Source organism: Centrocercus urophasianus, unplaced genomic scaffold (assembly GCF_019232065.1).
Source record: "Centrocercus urophasianus isolate 14NV4802_14NV808 unplaced genomic scaffold, USGS_Curo_1.0 seq_13, whole genome shotgun sequence".
Taxonomy (NCBI): Eukaryota; Metazoa; Chordata; class Aves; order Galliformes; family Phasianidae; genus Centrocercus; species Centrocercus urophasianus.
Window position 1 is genome coordinate 39,960,050 of NW_024884475.1, and position 15,701 is coordinate 39,975,750.

General features: G+C 41.8%; 2 protein-coding genes across 6 annotated transcripts in view; one reads left to right on the forward strand and one right to left on the reverse strand.

The window, feature by feature from the left end:
- Positions 1–3,293, forward strand: part of PPEF2 (protein phosphatase with EF-hand domain 2) — a 21,554-nt gene extending 18,261 nt beyond the window's left edge. For 2 of the 3 annotated variants that reach the window (XM_042811984.1, XM_042811983.1), the window contains 3 exons: positions 180–343; positions 924–1,011; positions 1,541–3,293. In XM_042811984.1, the coding sequence (XP_042667918.1) occupies positions 180–343; positions 924–1,011; positions 1,541–1,722 (434 nt within the window). In that variant the 3' untranslated portion in view covers positions 1,723–3,293. The remainder of the gene's footprint in view (positions 1–179; positions 344–923; positions 1,012–1,540) is intronic. The other variant, XM_042811985.1, reaches the window with a different exon arrangement.
- On the reverse strand, positions 2,931–15,687 carry NUP54 (nucleoporin 54). 3 transcript variants are annotated; one of them, XM_042811989.1, is made up of 13 exons: positions 14,795–14,846; positions 14,247–14,408; positions 11,944–12,027; positions 11,665–11,814; positions 10,764–10,993; positions 7,733–7,920; positions 6,964–7,160; positions 5,832–5,886; positions 5,405–5,498; positions 4,789–4,896; positions 4,326–4,445; positions 4,018–4,128; positions 2,931–3,698 (listed from the first exon to the last, which is right to left on the reverse strand). In XM_042811989.1, exons 1-13 carry the CDS (start codon positions 14,844–14,846, stop codon positions 3,570–3,572), a joined length of 1,680 nt encoding a protein of 559 aa, XP_042667923.1. In that variant the 3' UTR covers positions 2,931–3,569. The 3 variants fall into 3 exon arrangements, with proteins under 3 accessions (XP_042667923.1, XP_042667922.1, XP_042667920.1); XM_042811988.1 differs by lacking the exons at positions 14,247–14,408; positions 14,795–14,846 and adding an exon at positions 15,593–15,687; XM_042811986.1 differs by lacking the exon at positions 14,247–14,408 and having other exon boundaries at positions 14,795–14,874.
- Between the last annotated feature and the right edge of the window lie 14 nt (positions 15,688–15,701).

Consider the following 15,701-nt stretch of genomic DNA (forward strand, 5'->3'; position numbering starts at 1 on the left):
GACCCTACTAGCTAGCAGGGCACCTTGAGCGTTTTGTTTGGTGCCAACTGTGTTGCAGTTTGGCATAATAGATCTTCTGGGGTTGGTTTCTAGCCTGGCCACATATAGCACCTGGGAGTGACAGTCTTTACATGTTTTCATCCACTGGTTTCAGCGGTCCCCATGGCTTTCCCCCACAGGAAGGATCACGCTGAGCAACTGGGCAACAGCAGTGGAGTCAGTCTTGCACCTGGGACTGCCGTGGCGGATGTTGAGACCACAGTTGGTACGCAGCACAGCAGATGGCATGCTGGAGTACAAGTCCTGGCTTGATGATTTGGCCATGGAGCAGAGGAGCCAAGAGGTAAGGCCTCACCCCCTTCTGTCAAAGCAGAGCAGCTCACAAGGCCTCAGTGCATTGGGCCAAGCATGGCAGGAGAGGTTAGGAGAGTGGATAGTTCCTGTATAATCCAAAAGCATAATGAAGTCAACAAAGCACTTGCATGAATTTGAGTATTCTAGAGGTGCTTGTTCCATTGTAGAAATGGATGATATGTATGAGATAAAAGCCCAGAGCTAGTTTTGGATACAGGTTTTTGAATAGGAAAACTGTACTCCATTCTGTGATTCACAGCCTTCCTGATTGCACTCAGCAGAAACAACTGCAATGGTTATAGCTTGAGTCCCTTTCTCCTCTGTTGACTTGGGAAATGGTACAGTTGGAAGTGACAGGTTGATGGTGTGCTTTAATTCAGAGCTGCATAGAAGGCTCAGACATCATGAACTCACTTCATAACATATACACAGTGCAAAGTGCACTGCTGGCAAACTCCCAAGAGCCATAAACATTTTTAATTATGTGAAGATTTGCAGCTAGTGATCAGAGCAGAAATACAGACCTATTGAAAAGGGTAGAATGAGCATGACAATATGTTGTCTTTCAGCACATCCAGTCAAGCTTGCTGGAAGTTATCTATCGAAACAGATCCAACCTGGAGACCATATTCAGGATCATAGACAGAGATCATTCAGGTAAGGAGGTGTATAAGGTGTGTTGATCACTGTGTTTCATTCCATTCTACTTTTGGTCTTCCTTTAGTATCTACTAAAGGATTCTGATTGAACAGTAAAGGGCATGTATCTTCCTTCCTGTATCAGCCTCAAGAGCTTCTATATTATCAATGCATATGTCCACAAATGAGGCGTTTCAAAGGAATTGTGCAGCTGATTTTCTTTTTCCGGAGGAGTTCAGCAGAAAAAATGGTTATGAGAGCAATGATAATAATGCAGCGTCTCTGGGTTCTGAGTTATCTGCTCATGAGCAGTTATCTCCACCAAATCACATTAGGGAGGAGAACGGACAAGTCTTTCTCTTGTTCCCACACATTGTTTTATGTCTCTTTGCCACTTTTATTTTGTAGTTTATCCATTGTTCTCTGTGCTAGGAACTTTAGCTGTAGAATCTGAAAGTCACTTCCTTCCTTTAGGGTAGCAGGCAGTGAATCTGAGCAGGTGCTGGCAAGCCTTGTACTGAGGCAGCTGTGCCTCTTCTGCCTCACAGGTCTCATCTCATTTGAGGAGTTCCACCAAACCTGGAAGCTGTTCAGCTCCCACATGAACATTGAGCTCACAGACGATGGTATCAATGACTTAGTTCGCAGCATTGATTTCAATAAAGATGGAAACATTGACTTCAACGAGTTTCTAGAAGCCTTCCGCCTTGTCAAACAGTCCCAGCAGTGAGAACCCAGGGCAGGGCATCACATCCAATGCCTTGTCTGCAAAGCCAGGACTGCTTCCTACCTAACTGCAGAGCGTGCCCGCAGCTACAAACCAGAGGAAGGGAAGGCAGGTTCCTGATGCTCTTCATTGAAGACTGGGACCGCCCAGCCAACAGCTGTGATCCATGTGGGGAAGGTAATGATAAAATAGATAAGTTATACCTCAGTTATGACTGCATTGTAAAAGGAACTGTGTTATAAATAGAAAACTCTGCTCAAGGGGAGAGGCAAGTTAATTTCTCTCATCAATGCATGTCATGACATTTTACAAGTCTATTCAAGTTGAGTAAAATTAAAGGTATTTCTTGGAGGGACTGCTTTACTAGCTAGCAATTGCTAGAGCACAGTCTTCCTTAATAATAAACTTTTTTCTAGATGCCTTGTTCAAAGCTGTTCATCATGCCTTCTCTAGATTTTCAGTTCTACTATAAACAGTGCTATTTCTGTGACAACATCTATTTCTCCCATTGTTCCTTTGCTTCACTAAGATATATCTACTAAAATATGCAGTGGAGCAATGCATAGAAAAAATAAACTACCATCATCTCATATTTACTGAACAGTCTCTTCCACACGCTCTTAAATCTGCCAAGGGTACCCTTTTGATACTAACTACTCCCCAGCTAAAGCAATGCTGCTTTATGCTTGAGGTTGTTCAATTTTGAAGCATGATGCCACTGCAGCTTAAAAACCAATGGGGGAGCATTTAAATTTTTAAAGAAAGTGTAAAGGAAACACAGACTCTCTTTCTCTCATACCTGCAGCAGAATCATTCTAGCAGGGGTGCTGTGGCCTTGGTAATCATCTTCTTGGGCTAATGAACAAAATTCTATTTCTAAGGTGAGTTCTAAATGTGCTGTACAACCTTCTCCTTTAGGGAATTAGGTATTTTTGTTTCAGTTATTTTCTGTGGCTTGAGGCAACTTGAGGACAGAAAAGGTGGTTCTCCAGTGCTTCTAGTACCACTCTGCAGTACTTGGTACCAGGTAGGATCTAAGGGTATTGGATTTTAGTTTGGGGACTGAAGCTGTTAAGGAGTGCTGTGGCATCAAACTGAATAGCTTGTTACGTGCAGTGCCTAGAGGAAGTGAAATGCATTAACTTGGATTTGCTGGGAGCTTCACAGCTTTACTGACAGAGCTGAAAAGGAGCCAACGTCATGCACACTTATTACAAAGTCAGACTGAATTTATTATTTTCCAGAAATTCAAAATAAAAAAAAAAAGCAGAAGACAATATCTAGACACTGTTTTTAGCTGAGGGGCAGAAAAGCACTGTAAAATTCACATATGTAAACAGTCCAAAGGAAGGGCATACCCTGGAAATGCCCCAAAGAACTACCAGCATTACAAAGACCAACATAGTTCAGACATTTCTGTAAAGATTTAGATTAGCTCTTTACATAACATTACTCAGCTGTTTTGACAAAAACATGGAAGCAGCTAAGCTTCCACAAACCAAGTCACAAGTGGAACAATTCCCTCAGCACTGCATTTCTAAGACAACTCTGCTGTAATTAAAGAAAAAAAAAATGTACAATAGTACATATTGTTTTATAGTAAAACAGTATCTGAACAGATTCAGTTTTCTTTCTTTCTTTAAAGCGTATACAGCTTTACAAAATATAAACCTTCCAAAGGTCAAATTCAAAAGCTTAGAAGAGGCTTTGCAAATTCTAAAAAAAATAACAGCCAATACACCATTGCTCCTGAAAGATGCACATTTTATTTTACCTCACCAGTTTTGGCCTTGGAAGGTGAATGATAAACTCAAATAACATTCCACGTGAGCCCAGCAGAATCCTGCTCGTCAACTGAAGAAACCTCCTCTCATGGGAATGCTCTCATTCAACTCATGTTCTATCAGTTTGATGTCCTCCAAGTCATCTTTTATAATGCTAATTAGGTGACTCAGGCCTTCTTGCTGCTGCTTCAGATGCTGCAGGTAGTTTAAAAACCAGTGTGAGTGTTGTTTAACTTCACAGATTAAGTCAGATTTCTCAAAGTAGTCATATCTAGAAGCCTTAGCACATCAAAAAACATAGCAAATTACTTTGTAAAGAAGAAAAAACAACACTTTCAGCACTAACAGCTTAATTCTAGCTTTATACGACCTTGAAGCATTGCAGTTGAAAACAGGAAAAAGGAGTTTACCATCAAACAGCCACAAAATTCTAAATACATCTCCCAAATTATTGCCTCGCTGGCATAAATTAGGAAATGGAAAGTATCTCAGCAGTCAACCAGGTAATACATACTTGCTTTATTTCTCTTAAGAGGTCTGAATCTATGTAATAACGCTCTTCAGCCCTCACTGCTCCAAAGTGGTTTTGCATCCTGATTTGGGACATGAGCTCATTCAGTCTGCCCTATGAAAAGAGAAGAGAGAGACTTAAACTAAATGCTACTTATTTATATAGAATCATAGAATCCTTAGAGTTGGAAGGAATCTTTAAAGGTCCGTTACATCTGTCAGAGCACATGCATGGTTTGGAAAACTTTACACGTAGAGGAAAAGAACAGGGTCATCGGTCAAGTTCTGGGCAAAAATCTTTCAACTACTCACTCTGAACTGTGTTGGTGCGTTAAGTTCACACTGAATTATATCTAACTGTACACGAAGCTGTTCTTCATCTGCCTGAATGGCATAGCCACTTTTCCTTTGGATCTCTTGTTTTATTAACACCTGCAAAAGAAGCCTTTGAGGTTTGTTAGAGAATACTTTGCTCATCTCTTTCCCTACCAGCCCACCCCTTTCTCTTTCTGTTCTTCCACTGGTAACTCGCTCATGAGATTTATTTTGTCATTCCTTCTGCTGCTTTAAGACTTCACAGTAGTCCCACAGCTTCTGAATAAGCTTTCCCTGACAGCTCTGCACGTTAATTCCATTTACAGGAAGACAGAATTTCATTTTCAATATCAGCTGTGCACATGACTGCACAGGTCATCTGGGACCCCATCCCCTGTTGGTTTGCTTTCTGACACCTAACTAGTTGTCAGAATGAGTCACTTAACAATGCCCGTGTTACCTGTAACGTTCTGTGAGAAAGAGCCATCAGTTTCCTTTTGTATTGTGCAATTTTTGCCATAGTTGTAGTCTGGTTTTTCTGCAACTCACTGATATCTTCTGATATTATCTGCAGAGGATACAAATTACTTTGAAGTTGTATAAGTTTGTGATAACAGAGCACAGTAGTCCTAATTTGAAACCAGCTTGAAAATAGTACTCAGTTCAGCAACTGAAGGTCCTTGCAAAAGATGCTTTCAATAAGTTTTTTGCTGGGCCGCTGCTGTTTGTTTTCATCTGCAAGTGGGATTTCCAGAAGGCATGAAAAATATGGCTATCCAAATTAAAAGTCTGAGTCAATGCAACTTAATTCAGCCATTTTGAAAAATCCAAGTTTGATTTAGCCTATAACAACACAGTAAACTTGAGCCTGAAAAACCAAAACCCAAAACGTAATTTTGGCCAAAGTATATAATTAAGTAATATATTATGGAACAGTGAGGTGAAAAAAAAGAAGTCACCACAATCCAATGCATGTTGTTCTACCTTCAGTTTTTTTAGCATACAGAAGAAATGCTCATTTTATAACAAATCCTTCAGCAGTAGCAAGTAATCATGATAAAACTAAGACAACTTACATCTAAGCGAGTTTGATGCTGTTTGGTCATCTGATCTTGGACCTTCAATCTTCTCAACAATTCCTTGAAACCCACCATGGGCACAGGAATAAGCCTATAAATAAGTAAGTATTTAATACAAACGTGTTGTAAGAAATAATTAATGATTACAAGTGATCTTGGCTGTTGATAAATTAAGATTTAAAAAAAAAAAAAAAAAAGAAAAGCAAAAGAAAGTTCTTCATCCTGACTCCTCTTTAAGCACCTGAATGAGTAAAGGAACTAGGCAGCCATTTCTAGTTAACTTCATTTCTTCAAATTATATCAGCACTGGACAAAGTTGTCCTATAAGGGGTTTCTTACCAGTTACTGGAAGACTACTACAGTATATTCAGCTTTTCTCCCCTCTTTCTAGGTACTTTTATAATAGTCAGACTATCAGACTTACTTGTCAGGATCAGGATTATCAACTTTGGCTTGCTCCCAAATAATAGGATCAACACCTAAAATAAATAAATAAAATTATCTGACTAGATAATGTAAATAATGTATCTTACAGCTGTTAAACAGGTAAAATATTAGGAAATACACAAACCCCAAGAAGTATGCTTAATGACAGTTGTACAAACTAAGGTTAATCAAACAAGGGTAGCTCTTAAAATCTTGGTCTTGGGCTGGGTGCCAAAAGACACGCTCCTGCTGGCCTTAAAGGGCAGGGAAGCAACGATCAACAATTGATCCAAGCAGACAGTCATGTTTAAACAAGAAAAATTCCTTATTATTTCTGTAAACAAAGACTAACAAACTGTGCCCAACCACCATCCTTATGACACATCTCCAATGGTGAAGACCATCTTGCAACACAGTGCCCCCTTCCTTAGCGCTGCAGCAATGAAACTCTGCTGCTCATCCCCACCTGCAGCTTGGCTGTTCTGCCCAAGTACTTGCAATCCAGGTGTAACAACTGCTGTGTTTCAACACTGGTCCTAGCAAACACACTACACAGAACCTGTTATGTACCATGCACTGCTTTCCCTACCCACCAGAGGGAGTTCACTGCAAGTGCCACACATAACATTTCATTGATATGGAGCATATACTAAGATTATCTTGAGCAGCAAGCTAAAATACTCATTTACTATCTGTAGCCATGTGACATACAGATATGGGCTAAGAGACACCACTTTCACCACTCAAAAAAAAAAAGCCAACAGCCGAGGAAGCAAAAAAAAGGACATGATTATTCTGACATACAGCTTTTTAAAACAAACAGCACAAAACAACTTCCATCAGACGAGTCAAAGTAAGTGACAATGGCGGCCAAAATCACACATAGTCCATGGCTGTGTGGCATACCACTGAAAAATTAAGCTTTTGCACAAGTGTTTTAGCAGACTAGGTTGCACTTCAGCAGCTAAGCTAGCTTGTAATTAGAACAGGTCAGCACACCAGAATGCCTTCAAAACACCTGCAGCTTTAAATGGTGTTTTCCAGTGGGCTGACACCCGCATTTTTCCCAGAGAACCAATAAGCACCTGGCAGAGGCCTGACCGTGCCCTGAGGAGCCCCTGACCACATACCAGCAGGGGGGTTTTGAAGGAGCTGTTTGACTTGGGCTGGGGAGAGCTCTGTTCTGGCCATGGAGAAGCTGACCCCCAGCTGCTGCAGGGATGATTTTATGTTGGCTTGTTCAAAGTGGGCGTAGAGGGTGGTTGCTGGAACTCTCCTTGAAGTGCCATTGGGTGAACGCTCAACAACATAAATGATCACTTCTGTCCTGAGCAAGACAAACACATAGTGTGAGACAAAGAAACAGCGTAGAGAGGCTAACTCAATGGAGAACAAACCTGAATTGAAGTTTGCTTTTCCATGTTGATGGTTAACTTTAGCTAAGTGAGATATCAAGTAGAAATAAATCTACGGTTTAACACAGCGCAGCAGAAAATAGCCTACAGGCACTGCAAATAGTCTACAAAATATGGTACCCCCAGTTTTAACAGCCATACTACACAGTGACACTAGTACTGCATTAAGAATAATGCAGCAGTAATGAAACGGTAGCAAAGTAACAAGCAGAAATATCGGCATCATCTGAAAAGCTTATTTCCTGAATTGAGCTGAGGGTTCTCAGCTGTGCACTCCAGAAAAAACAAGCCGCATACATAAGAAAGATAAATGGGCTTAATGCCTGAAGTAAAACAAGATGCAGTGAGTCCAAGTTAAAGAGATCTAAAAATTACTAAGAGTGGAAGACAGAACCACTATCACTTGGCGCTCAGATTAGGTGCCATCCCTTTTTATAACATGCAACCCTGAAGAAAAAAATCAAATTGTGTCAAATTCACATACTGGTCATCTGGCATCGTTTTAACACCTTCTACGTTGACAGTAAGGGTCTGGTTTCCTCCAAGAATTTTGTGTAGTGATTCCACGAGCTGCTGCTGCTGGCTTCGAATATCTACTTCTTTTCTGTTGAAGACCAAGACCACAAGGCCATCTTCATCTTTGTTGTTGGGCATTAAACTGTAACCCACAGCCTGCAAATGAACAGACAAACAAACAAAAATACATTACTCAGCAAAACACATCATGTGGCATGAAGGGGAGGGACTAAATCAAGATAAACCCCTCAATTGGTTCCAAATGCAAGTCACAACATATTTACATATGCAAAGGCATAACATCAATCTCCCTGTGTAAGTATCCTCACGAGGCCACTGGTAGAGTATCTTTCAAAAAAGAAAAAACAAAAACCAGAATTTTCAAGAAAAAAGTTTCTAAGCATCCATTCCTCATTTTCAGTAAACCAGAACTATGCACTGGGAAATGGCAGCTTCAAGAAAATTCACTAGAGAATTCTAAAAAAGCTTTACATTTCCAGATGTCTAAATAAAAAATAGTTACTGACATGCCTAATTGAAAGCCAGCCACAAATCTTCATGGATTTCTTAACATTTCTAATCCTGTTGACCCAGTTTGCCTGGCAGTATAAGTCAAAACAAAAAGATGAAATATTCCTGTTAACTAATACACGCACCAAGTAAGGTTTTTGGGCAAGAATTTAGGATAGCCAGTTTTCCTTACTTTGTTAATTGTCATTTGTTAATTTGCACACTTGCTTGTAAAATTTAACAATATCTTTATCCTGTGATAGAGCTGTAGTAAGGTTAGATGTTTTAATCCAACATCACAGTCTAATAGCAGAATCCTTTCTGCTATCTGTGTTAAGTACTGGTGCAGTCTCCCCAATAAAAAAAAAATAAAACACTGTCGGCTCCAAAATTAACTCCTCACACTTGTATGGAAGACCTAAGCTGATAACTCATCGTAAAGGATAACTCATTATAAAGGGATAGGCGTGTTTCATTTCATCTTGCCTCAGAATCGCTGCACCAACCTACTGTCAGTGACATGTTGCGACAAAGGCTGCCCTTTAAGGCCTCAGCAGTGCATGTGGATGATTTGTGTCTTTCCCCACGTGCAAGTCAAGCTGAAGAGAGAAACAAGCGGGGGATGTGTGCCAAAGTCTCTGTTTGCAGAGGGTTGTTTCCCACAAGGGTGAGCCTTGCAGAACTTGGCTGGGCTGTTGTGGCAGGGAGCACAATAGCCACAGCTAAGGAACAATTCAGAACAATAGGGACAAAAACTCACGTCTTGGGACCTCCATGTTACTGGAGCTACATTTGTCCCTGATGTAAGCCCTTTATTTCTTCTGCTACCTCAAAAGAGAAACATACTATCACCTACTTTAAAAAACAAACAAACAAACAAAAAAAGCATCTGTTTCATTTCCTTAGTTCTGAACAAAGCCAGCCTGTGGGAAAAGACTCAACAACACAAGAAAGACTAAAGCCCATTATACACCAAGGTAAAGTACTAAGCAGTACCATGTTTTACTATGCAAACTAGTACTAAGACCACATATATGCCACTCCTCCAACAGGTCTGTCTAAAAAAAGATAAATAAATAAAGATCCCTTTTCAGGATTTCTCTACAAAATTAAATATTTTCAGGCTGGCACGGTTGTTTTGTTCTGCTTGGTTTTTTTCTTTGTCATGGTTGTTCACATGACAAGCTTTATACCATACCTTAAAAGCACACTTTTCTTGGTTAGAAATAGTTCTTATTTGTTCCAAAACAGGAATTATGCACAAATGAACTCCTCAGCACCCATGGAGCCCTTCCAGCAACATTTCATTCCTGTCAGATGCCCAGTGTGTACAGAGGTGATAAGCCAAAGGAGCTTTGCTCCAAGGCCTATACTAACAACTTAACTACTTTCTTGGAGGCATCTGCCACGGCCAGCAGACAACTGATTTCCCAGCATTTCACATAAGGCATGGGAGTTCACGATGGCAGTGCCAATTCTCACATCACAAGAGTAAATGCAGTACGTGGCATTCCATGCCTAACCTGAAATGAGAACTTCCTTATTTTAGAAAACAGAACTCCAAGATTACCAGTTTGGTATCACATAATTTATACTTTGCTGTTCTTTGAAAACTCATAAAGCTTTAAAGCTGCTTTAGGTGATGACTTCCAAGAAAGTAGGCTTTCATGTGCTCCATCATCGAAATGCTCAAGATAACAGCTAAAAAGAAACCAATGCATGAGAAACCAAATGGTTGTTAGGCATACACTGAGCTGACACAAATATTTTATTAAAATGTCACAATATGAAGACCAAAACTGACCATTAACCTACACTCAGGTTAGAACGTTTGCCCTTCAATGGATCTCCTTGGGAAAAGAGTATCACCATGCCTGGCCTGACCCAAATCCACAAGTCCAAAGCTTAGCAAGAAAGCTTAGCAAGAAAGTCAGCAGGCACAAGATTTGTGGAGGATCAAGATATGCAGGCTAGTATACTTAAGGCTGATATACAAAGCTGATACATTTAAGACAGTGTGCACTGACCAGGCTCTTAGTTGGTTTTAATAAAGGAGACAAAAACCCCAAACACCCTGGAGTTCCTGTTCCAGATACTGAAAGATGTGAAGATCATTTTTAATAGTTTCTGTAATGCTGTAACCTAAACAAATGCATGTTAAAATTAATTCCTGGAGATCTGATCCACACACACTAATCTAAGTGCTGTCATAGAAGAGGTAAGTTTCATAATCACTGAATGTTTCATGAGCCACATATGCACTTCCTATCTAGAATCTCAGCAATATCTGGACTTTTAGCATCTGTACACCTGCAGACCTCTTCATATTAATACATGCATCAGCAGTGCAAAAATTATCCGGAAAAATGCTTTCATGTTACTCTTCACAGAAATAAAATTAATTTGATATTTGTGAGCTATTGAGACAAGGAATCAGCCAGCAGAGTCATCACTTCAGAACCATTTGTGAGCAGGTGAAAATCTCATACCTTAAATCTGCAAAATGGGTTTTCCTGTGTGAACTCCACTGGAGCGATGTTATTGCTGAAGTACCCCTTGCCCGTTCCCCAGAAGGCCTGCAGCTGGTTCCATTTTGCCAAGATGGCATCTCTCTCATCTCCCAAGAGTGTCGGAGCTGAGAGAGCACTGGCAGTATTGATGAGCTGGTTTGACTGGGCAGGTGTCTGAGCAGGCTGGCTGAACAAACCGCCTCCTAATGCTGCATGGGATGGAGAAACAAATGAACTCCTTTACCAACGAAGATGGCGTGCTTGCTAATGCATGCTGTCTGTGTATCATCGACACTACTTCTTTTCACATTTTCAGAATCAAAATAAACACACAATAAGCATAAATCAGTGGCATGCTTTATGCAAGCACCTTTTTACACCCAATCTTCATCAGTAAAAGAAGTTCCTGTTGGCTGAGTTAAGAGACTTACTCTTTCGTATTTAAATAAGACAAATACATTCACACGTATACATGATCTGGTACCCTGAATATCTTAATGCAAAAGGTAGCTTTGCTGTTATAAATTCAGCAGGCTTGCAGTCATTCATAATCCAACTTGTTTAAATTGAACAGTTTCCCTCCTCCTTCTAACAAGGCCATGGCTGCTTGACATCATTTCTGAACCCACTCTCTCCCACCACTAACTCTAAGTGGCAAATACTGTCACCAAAAACTTGTCTAAGCTCATTCAAGAAAAGGGCAAGGGCTGAAAACGTAGGTATTTCAAAAGACAGATCTCTGAGAAGCCTCCATTCAGCCTAAGTTCAAGTGTAACAGGCTCCCTTTATGGAACACTTCAGTCTTACCACTCAAGCTCCAGTTGCCCTCTAAGTCTTTCTTTGGCAGCCAAAGCATAAATGAATAGAAGGCTGTACTTACAGGTCTGCTGCTGCTGCTGCTGCTGCTGTTGGGTACCGAAGCCTCCAAAGCCTAACCCAGTTCCCAACCCAGTTCCCAAGCCAGTACCAGTTCCTGTCCCAAAACTAGTACCAAATCCAAAGCCTTTGTTCTGGGAAGCACCAAACAGTCCTGGGAAAATAAGCAAAGAATTATTGAGAACAGGATAAAAATCCACGTGAGCTGCAAAACATTAATTATTACGAAGGGCTAATGCTACACTTCATTCTAAAGTGAATACTTTCAGATTTGTGCTCTTACCGCTGGTGCCTGTGTTGGTGGGAGCAGAAAAACTAAATGCTGGCGCTGCAGTGGTAGTGGTTGTCCCAAATCCTCCAAATGCACCTAATGAACAAAGTTTGCAGGTAAGGCAGGCTGTGTGCTGTGAGTGGCAGCTGTGCACAAGATGACAAGTAACTGCATATTTCAATGGGTGTTATGAGATGCAGACAGATGCTTTATGTGTTATTTTACAAGCATGTGGTTTTTTGGACACTGACCATGGGGACCAAGTTCATTATCCAAGGGAATGGGAAATAACACAAACCAGAAAGCCAATACATCCACGGTATGTCAAGAACGCAAACAGAAAAACAGCAGTAACAAATGCCCTGTGACTTGTGGCAGACGCAACTTGCAATAATTTTTCTTAGAGTGGTTGGAATTCCTAAAAATTAATATTGTGGCTAAACATTTAATAAGCAATCATGTTTCATGAGCTTTTTTGACATTTATAAAATCCTAGGAGCAAAAAGAAAAGCAGCTGAAGTCTGAGACCAGGGTGCACACAATCACTGCACCCACACAAAAATGCTGCCAGAGCAATGATTTCTTTCTCACACAAGTAAAATTATGAAATGTCTTTTTTCCCCAAGGCTGCTTTTCCCATCATCTGGAAGTTTCCCCATCAACCCTCACTTTGAGGTTCAACTGTCATCCAGAGAAGAACACACTAAACTTGTTGGCTTCCCACAGGTTTTCAAGAAAACCAGCTGCTGGCTAGCAGGAGGAAACCCAAGCACAGGCCCAAGCCCCACCATGCCTCCCAAAATCTTTGCATTTGTCCTTCTGATCACGCCATCTCTTTGCACTCTCTTTGCTGCAGTGGTGCTAACACACCATCTGACCCAATGTGCAGCATGTGAACATCTGAATAGCCCCATGTTTCAAATCCTCTGTGTTTCTGACAGATTTTACACATATTCAAATGGAGATAGACAGTTCAGTACATACAATGCATCAAAACAAAGCAACGCTGCCAGTGCTTATTCACATGTCCATAGCAAAAAAAAAAAGTCAGTTTAGACCTACTGCACTTACCGTCTTGTATATACATACAAAATAATGAGCTCAAATCAAAGCTGACATGCAGCCACATTTTCTTTTAATTTAGCAAACAACACAACTAATTACAAGAGCTGCTCCCTGAAACTTTCAGGTTTCAGTCCTATCAGCAAGTGAGCAACCTTAGCAGGAATACCATCAGATGACACAATTTTTAGATAGATTCCTATTCACAGCAATTCAGCATCCTTTCTTAGAGAAGGATCTAGAAGTGCAAACTACTAAACTAAATAATGTATCCAAATTCTCTTGGATTAGTTTCAATTCAGCTCAAGAAATAGTCCAGTAGCACTCATACCAAATTAAAAACCAAACCAGATCCCCTGAACTCACAAAACAGGTAGGAGTATTCTAACACAGGGAGTGACGATGCTGTGGAATGAATATAACTCCTATACGAGCAGCGGCAACGAGAACCAAGGGATAATTCTATATGGGAAAAAGCATGAAAAATCCATGCAGTTGAATGCGTTGGTTTTTTTTTTTTTTTACAGAATGGAAAAGACATAACTTGAAATTTATCAGCTGGTCACTCGGAATTGATAAGCCTACATGGGGACACAAAGGGTTTTCTCAACAAGCAGTCAGTGCGCACCATGCTGGACAAAACCCTCCCAGAGAATCACTTTGCAGGGACGTGCACCACGTCAAGAGGCAGAACAGTTTTAGGAATGGACATAACAGTGAGGGCCGTTCATTTTTATGCTGATCGTATAAAATTTGTTTCTCCACAGAAACAACTGAAGTGCAGCACATTCACGGTAACCAACAGAAGGCCGATGAGGAGACATGGAGAGAATGAAAACCATGACTGCAGCAGTCCAAGAATCTTACGTGAGGAAACAAGGCATTAGGGATCAGCCCTGCAATAGTTCTGATGGCCCAGACTTAAAGGCAGAACCAATGTTTCAGTTCTGCTGTGTGAGCGAAACTCAATTTTGGACTGGGTAAGGTTAGCAGGGTACCACGATTCATCTCCAGTTCAGTGTCTAATCAGGCATGCAGCCATTATTCCTTAACAGCTATTTCTAGACAATTTAGTAGGAAAAAAATCCCTTACAATTATATGGCTCTACAACTTATTTCACTTCCAGAGCTTTTAAACCTCCAGTCTTCACAGCATATGAAGAAAGTTCAGCACAGATTCTGAGTCATGAACGCAATTCTTGGACCTCTGCTATTAACATTTATTACAGAACAAATATTTGTGCAATATCTACCTGCACTTGCCAGACTGTTACCAAAATTGAATGGTGGAGTTGAGGTAGTAGAAACACCGAAATTCCCAATATTAAAATTCACTGCGGGATTAGCAGCTAATCCGAAACCCCCAAAATTAAACCCACCGGCGGTGGAGTTTGTGGTTTCAAGCCCACCAAATCCTGACAAGCATGAAGCAGAAAGAGAGCAAGGCAGCGTTAGTTCTGGGAGAAAGGCAGGTTCAGAAGTAACAGCTAACATACTGTTTTGGCACCAGAGACGAGGCAGGCTGGTTAATAACGAGAGTAAGGTATTAACTGGCACCAAGCGCGAATTACTAAGCACCTAAAAGCAAGGTTTAAGCCCGTTCTCCCCAAGTTACTAGTGGGATGGCGTTCCGAGCCGCAGGGCACGGGAAGCCCAGGGACGCCCAGCAGCACGCCGACGGGACTCGCTCCAGCCGCACTCACAGCCGCGGCTCCGGCGGCCCTTCACGGCTTCTCCTCCACCGCCTCTCCCTCAGCGGCCGCCGCGCCCCTCCGTTCCCACCCGGAGGCCCCGCACTCACCGCTGGGGTTGGAGGCCCCGGCGCCCGCCGCCGCCCCGAAGTTGAAGGCCATGAGGGGGCCGCAGCGGCGGGAGGCGTGCCCGCAGCCCTTACCGCCGCGAACAAACCGGCGGCTCTTCCGGTCCCAGCCCCACAGCCCTTCCGGCTGTTGAGGGACGCCGGGCCCCGTCCGCGCCGTCATGCGCCGCCAGGCGGCCCGGAGGTACTACTGCGGGCCGGGGGGCGGAGGGAGGCTGCCGTCGCGGCCCCTCTTGCTGGAGGCGTTTCGCTAGCTGAAGCGCTAACGTTCTCTTAGAACTTTCTCAAAGCTCGGAGATGACTTCGCTGGCAGCGAGCACGCTTACTAATGCGGATCGTACTAACGGCAAGCATTGTCAGCCGTCCCAGTTGGAACCAAACTTGAACAAGGCATCGGCGAGGCAAAAAAAAGCCAACAGAGCAAACCAACGGAGAAAACCAAACAAAATAAATCCCACAATACTTCTAAATACTTTTAAACTTCTATTTAGAAGAAAATGATAAATTTTAAAACGTGTTTCATTATCTAGATCTAATTGAAATGCACCTCAATTAGAATACTCCATCAGGAGAAAAAAAATCCCACTTTTGTGACTTTTTAAAAGCAAGCTTCCACTTGGCAAGTAAAAAACACGTAGAGCTTTTCCAGGCCCCACACGTAGCTCAGTCTGGAGGTTTTTAACTCGAACAACAGATGTCACTGACAAACCGACACACACAGAAAGCACAGTGCTGGTAGCTGTGATACCACCCGTGAGAAAAAGCACACCACTGACGTACCTTCCACCATCACAGTGCATGTTTGGTTTGTTTTCTCTTTTAAACCCCCCAAACTTCAAGGATACCCCCTAAAGGCAATGGGATCAGAGCAGAGTTAGAACAGTTACAA

Bases quoted from the DNA above. Each gene is read 5' to 3' on its own strand.
- NUP54 (XM_042811989.1), bottom strand. From the start codon at position 14,846: ATGGCCTTCAACTTCGGGGCGGCGGCGGGCGCCGGGGCCTCCAACCCC. The intron at 4,446-4,788 runs GTAACACGGGCA...CTTCTTTTGCAG, and splicing joins TTTCTCACAGAACGTTACAG to GTGTTAATAAAACAAGAGAT. The intron at 3,699-4,017 runs GTATGTATTACC...AACTACCTGCAG, and splicing joins TCTTAAGAGAAATAAAGCAA to CATCTGAAGCAGCAGCAAGA.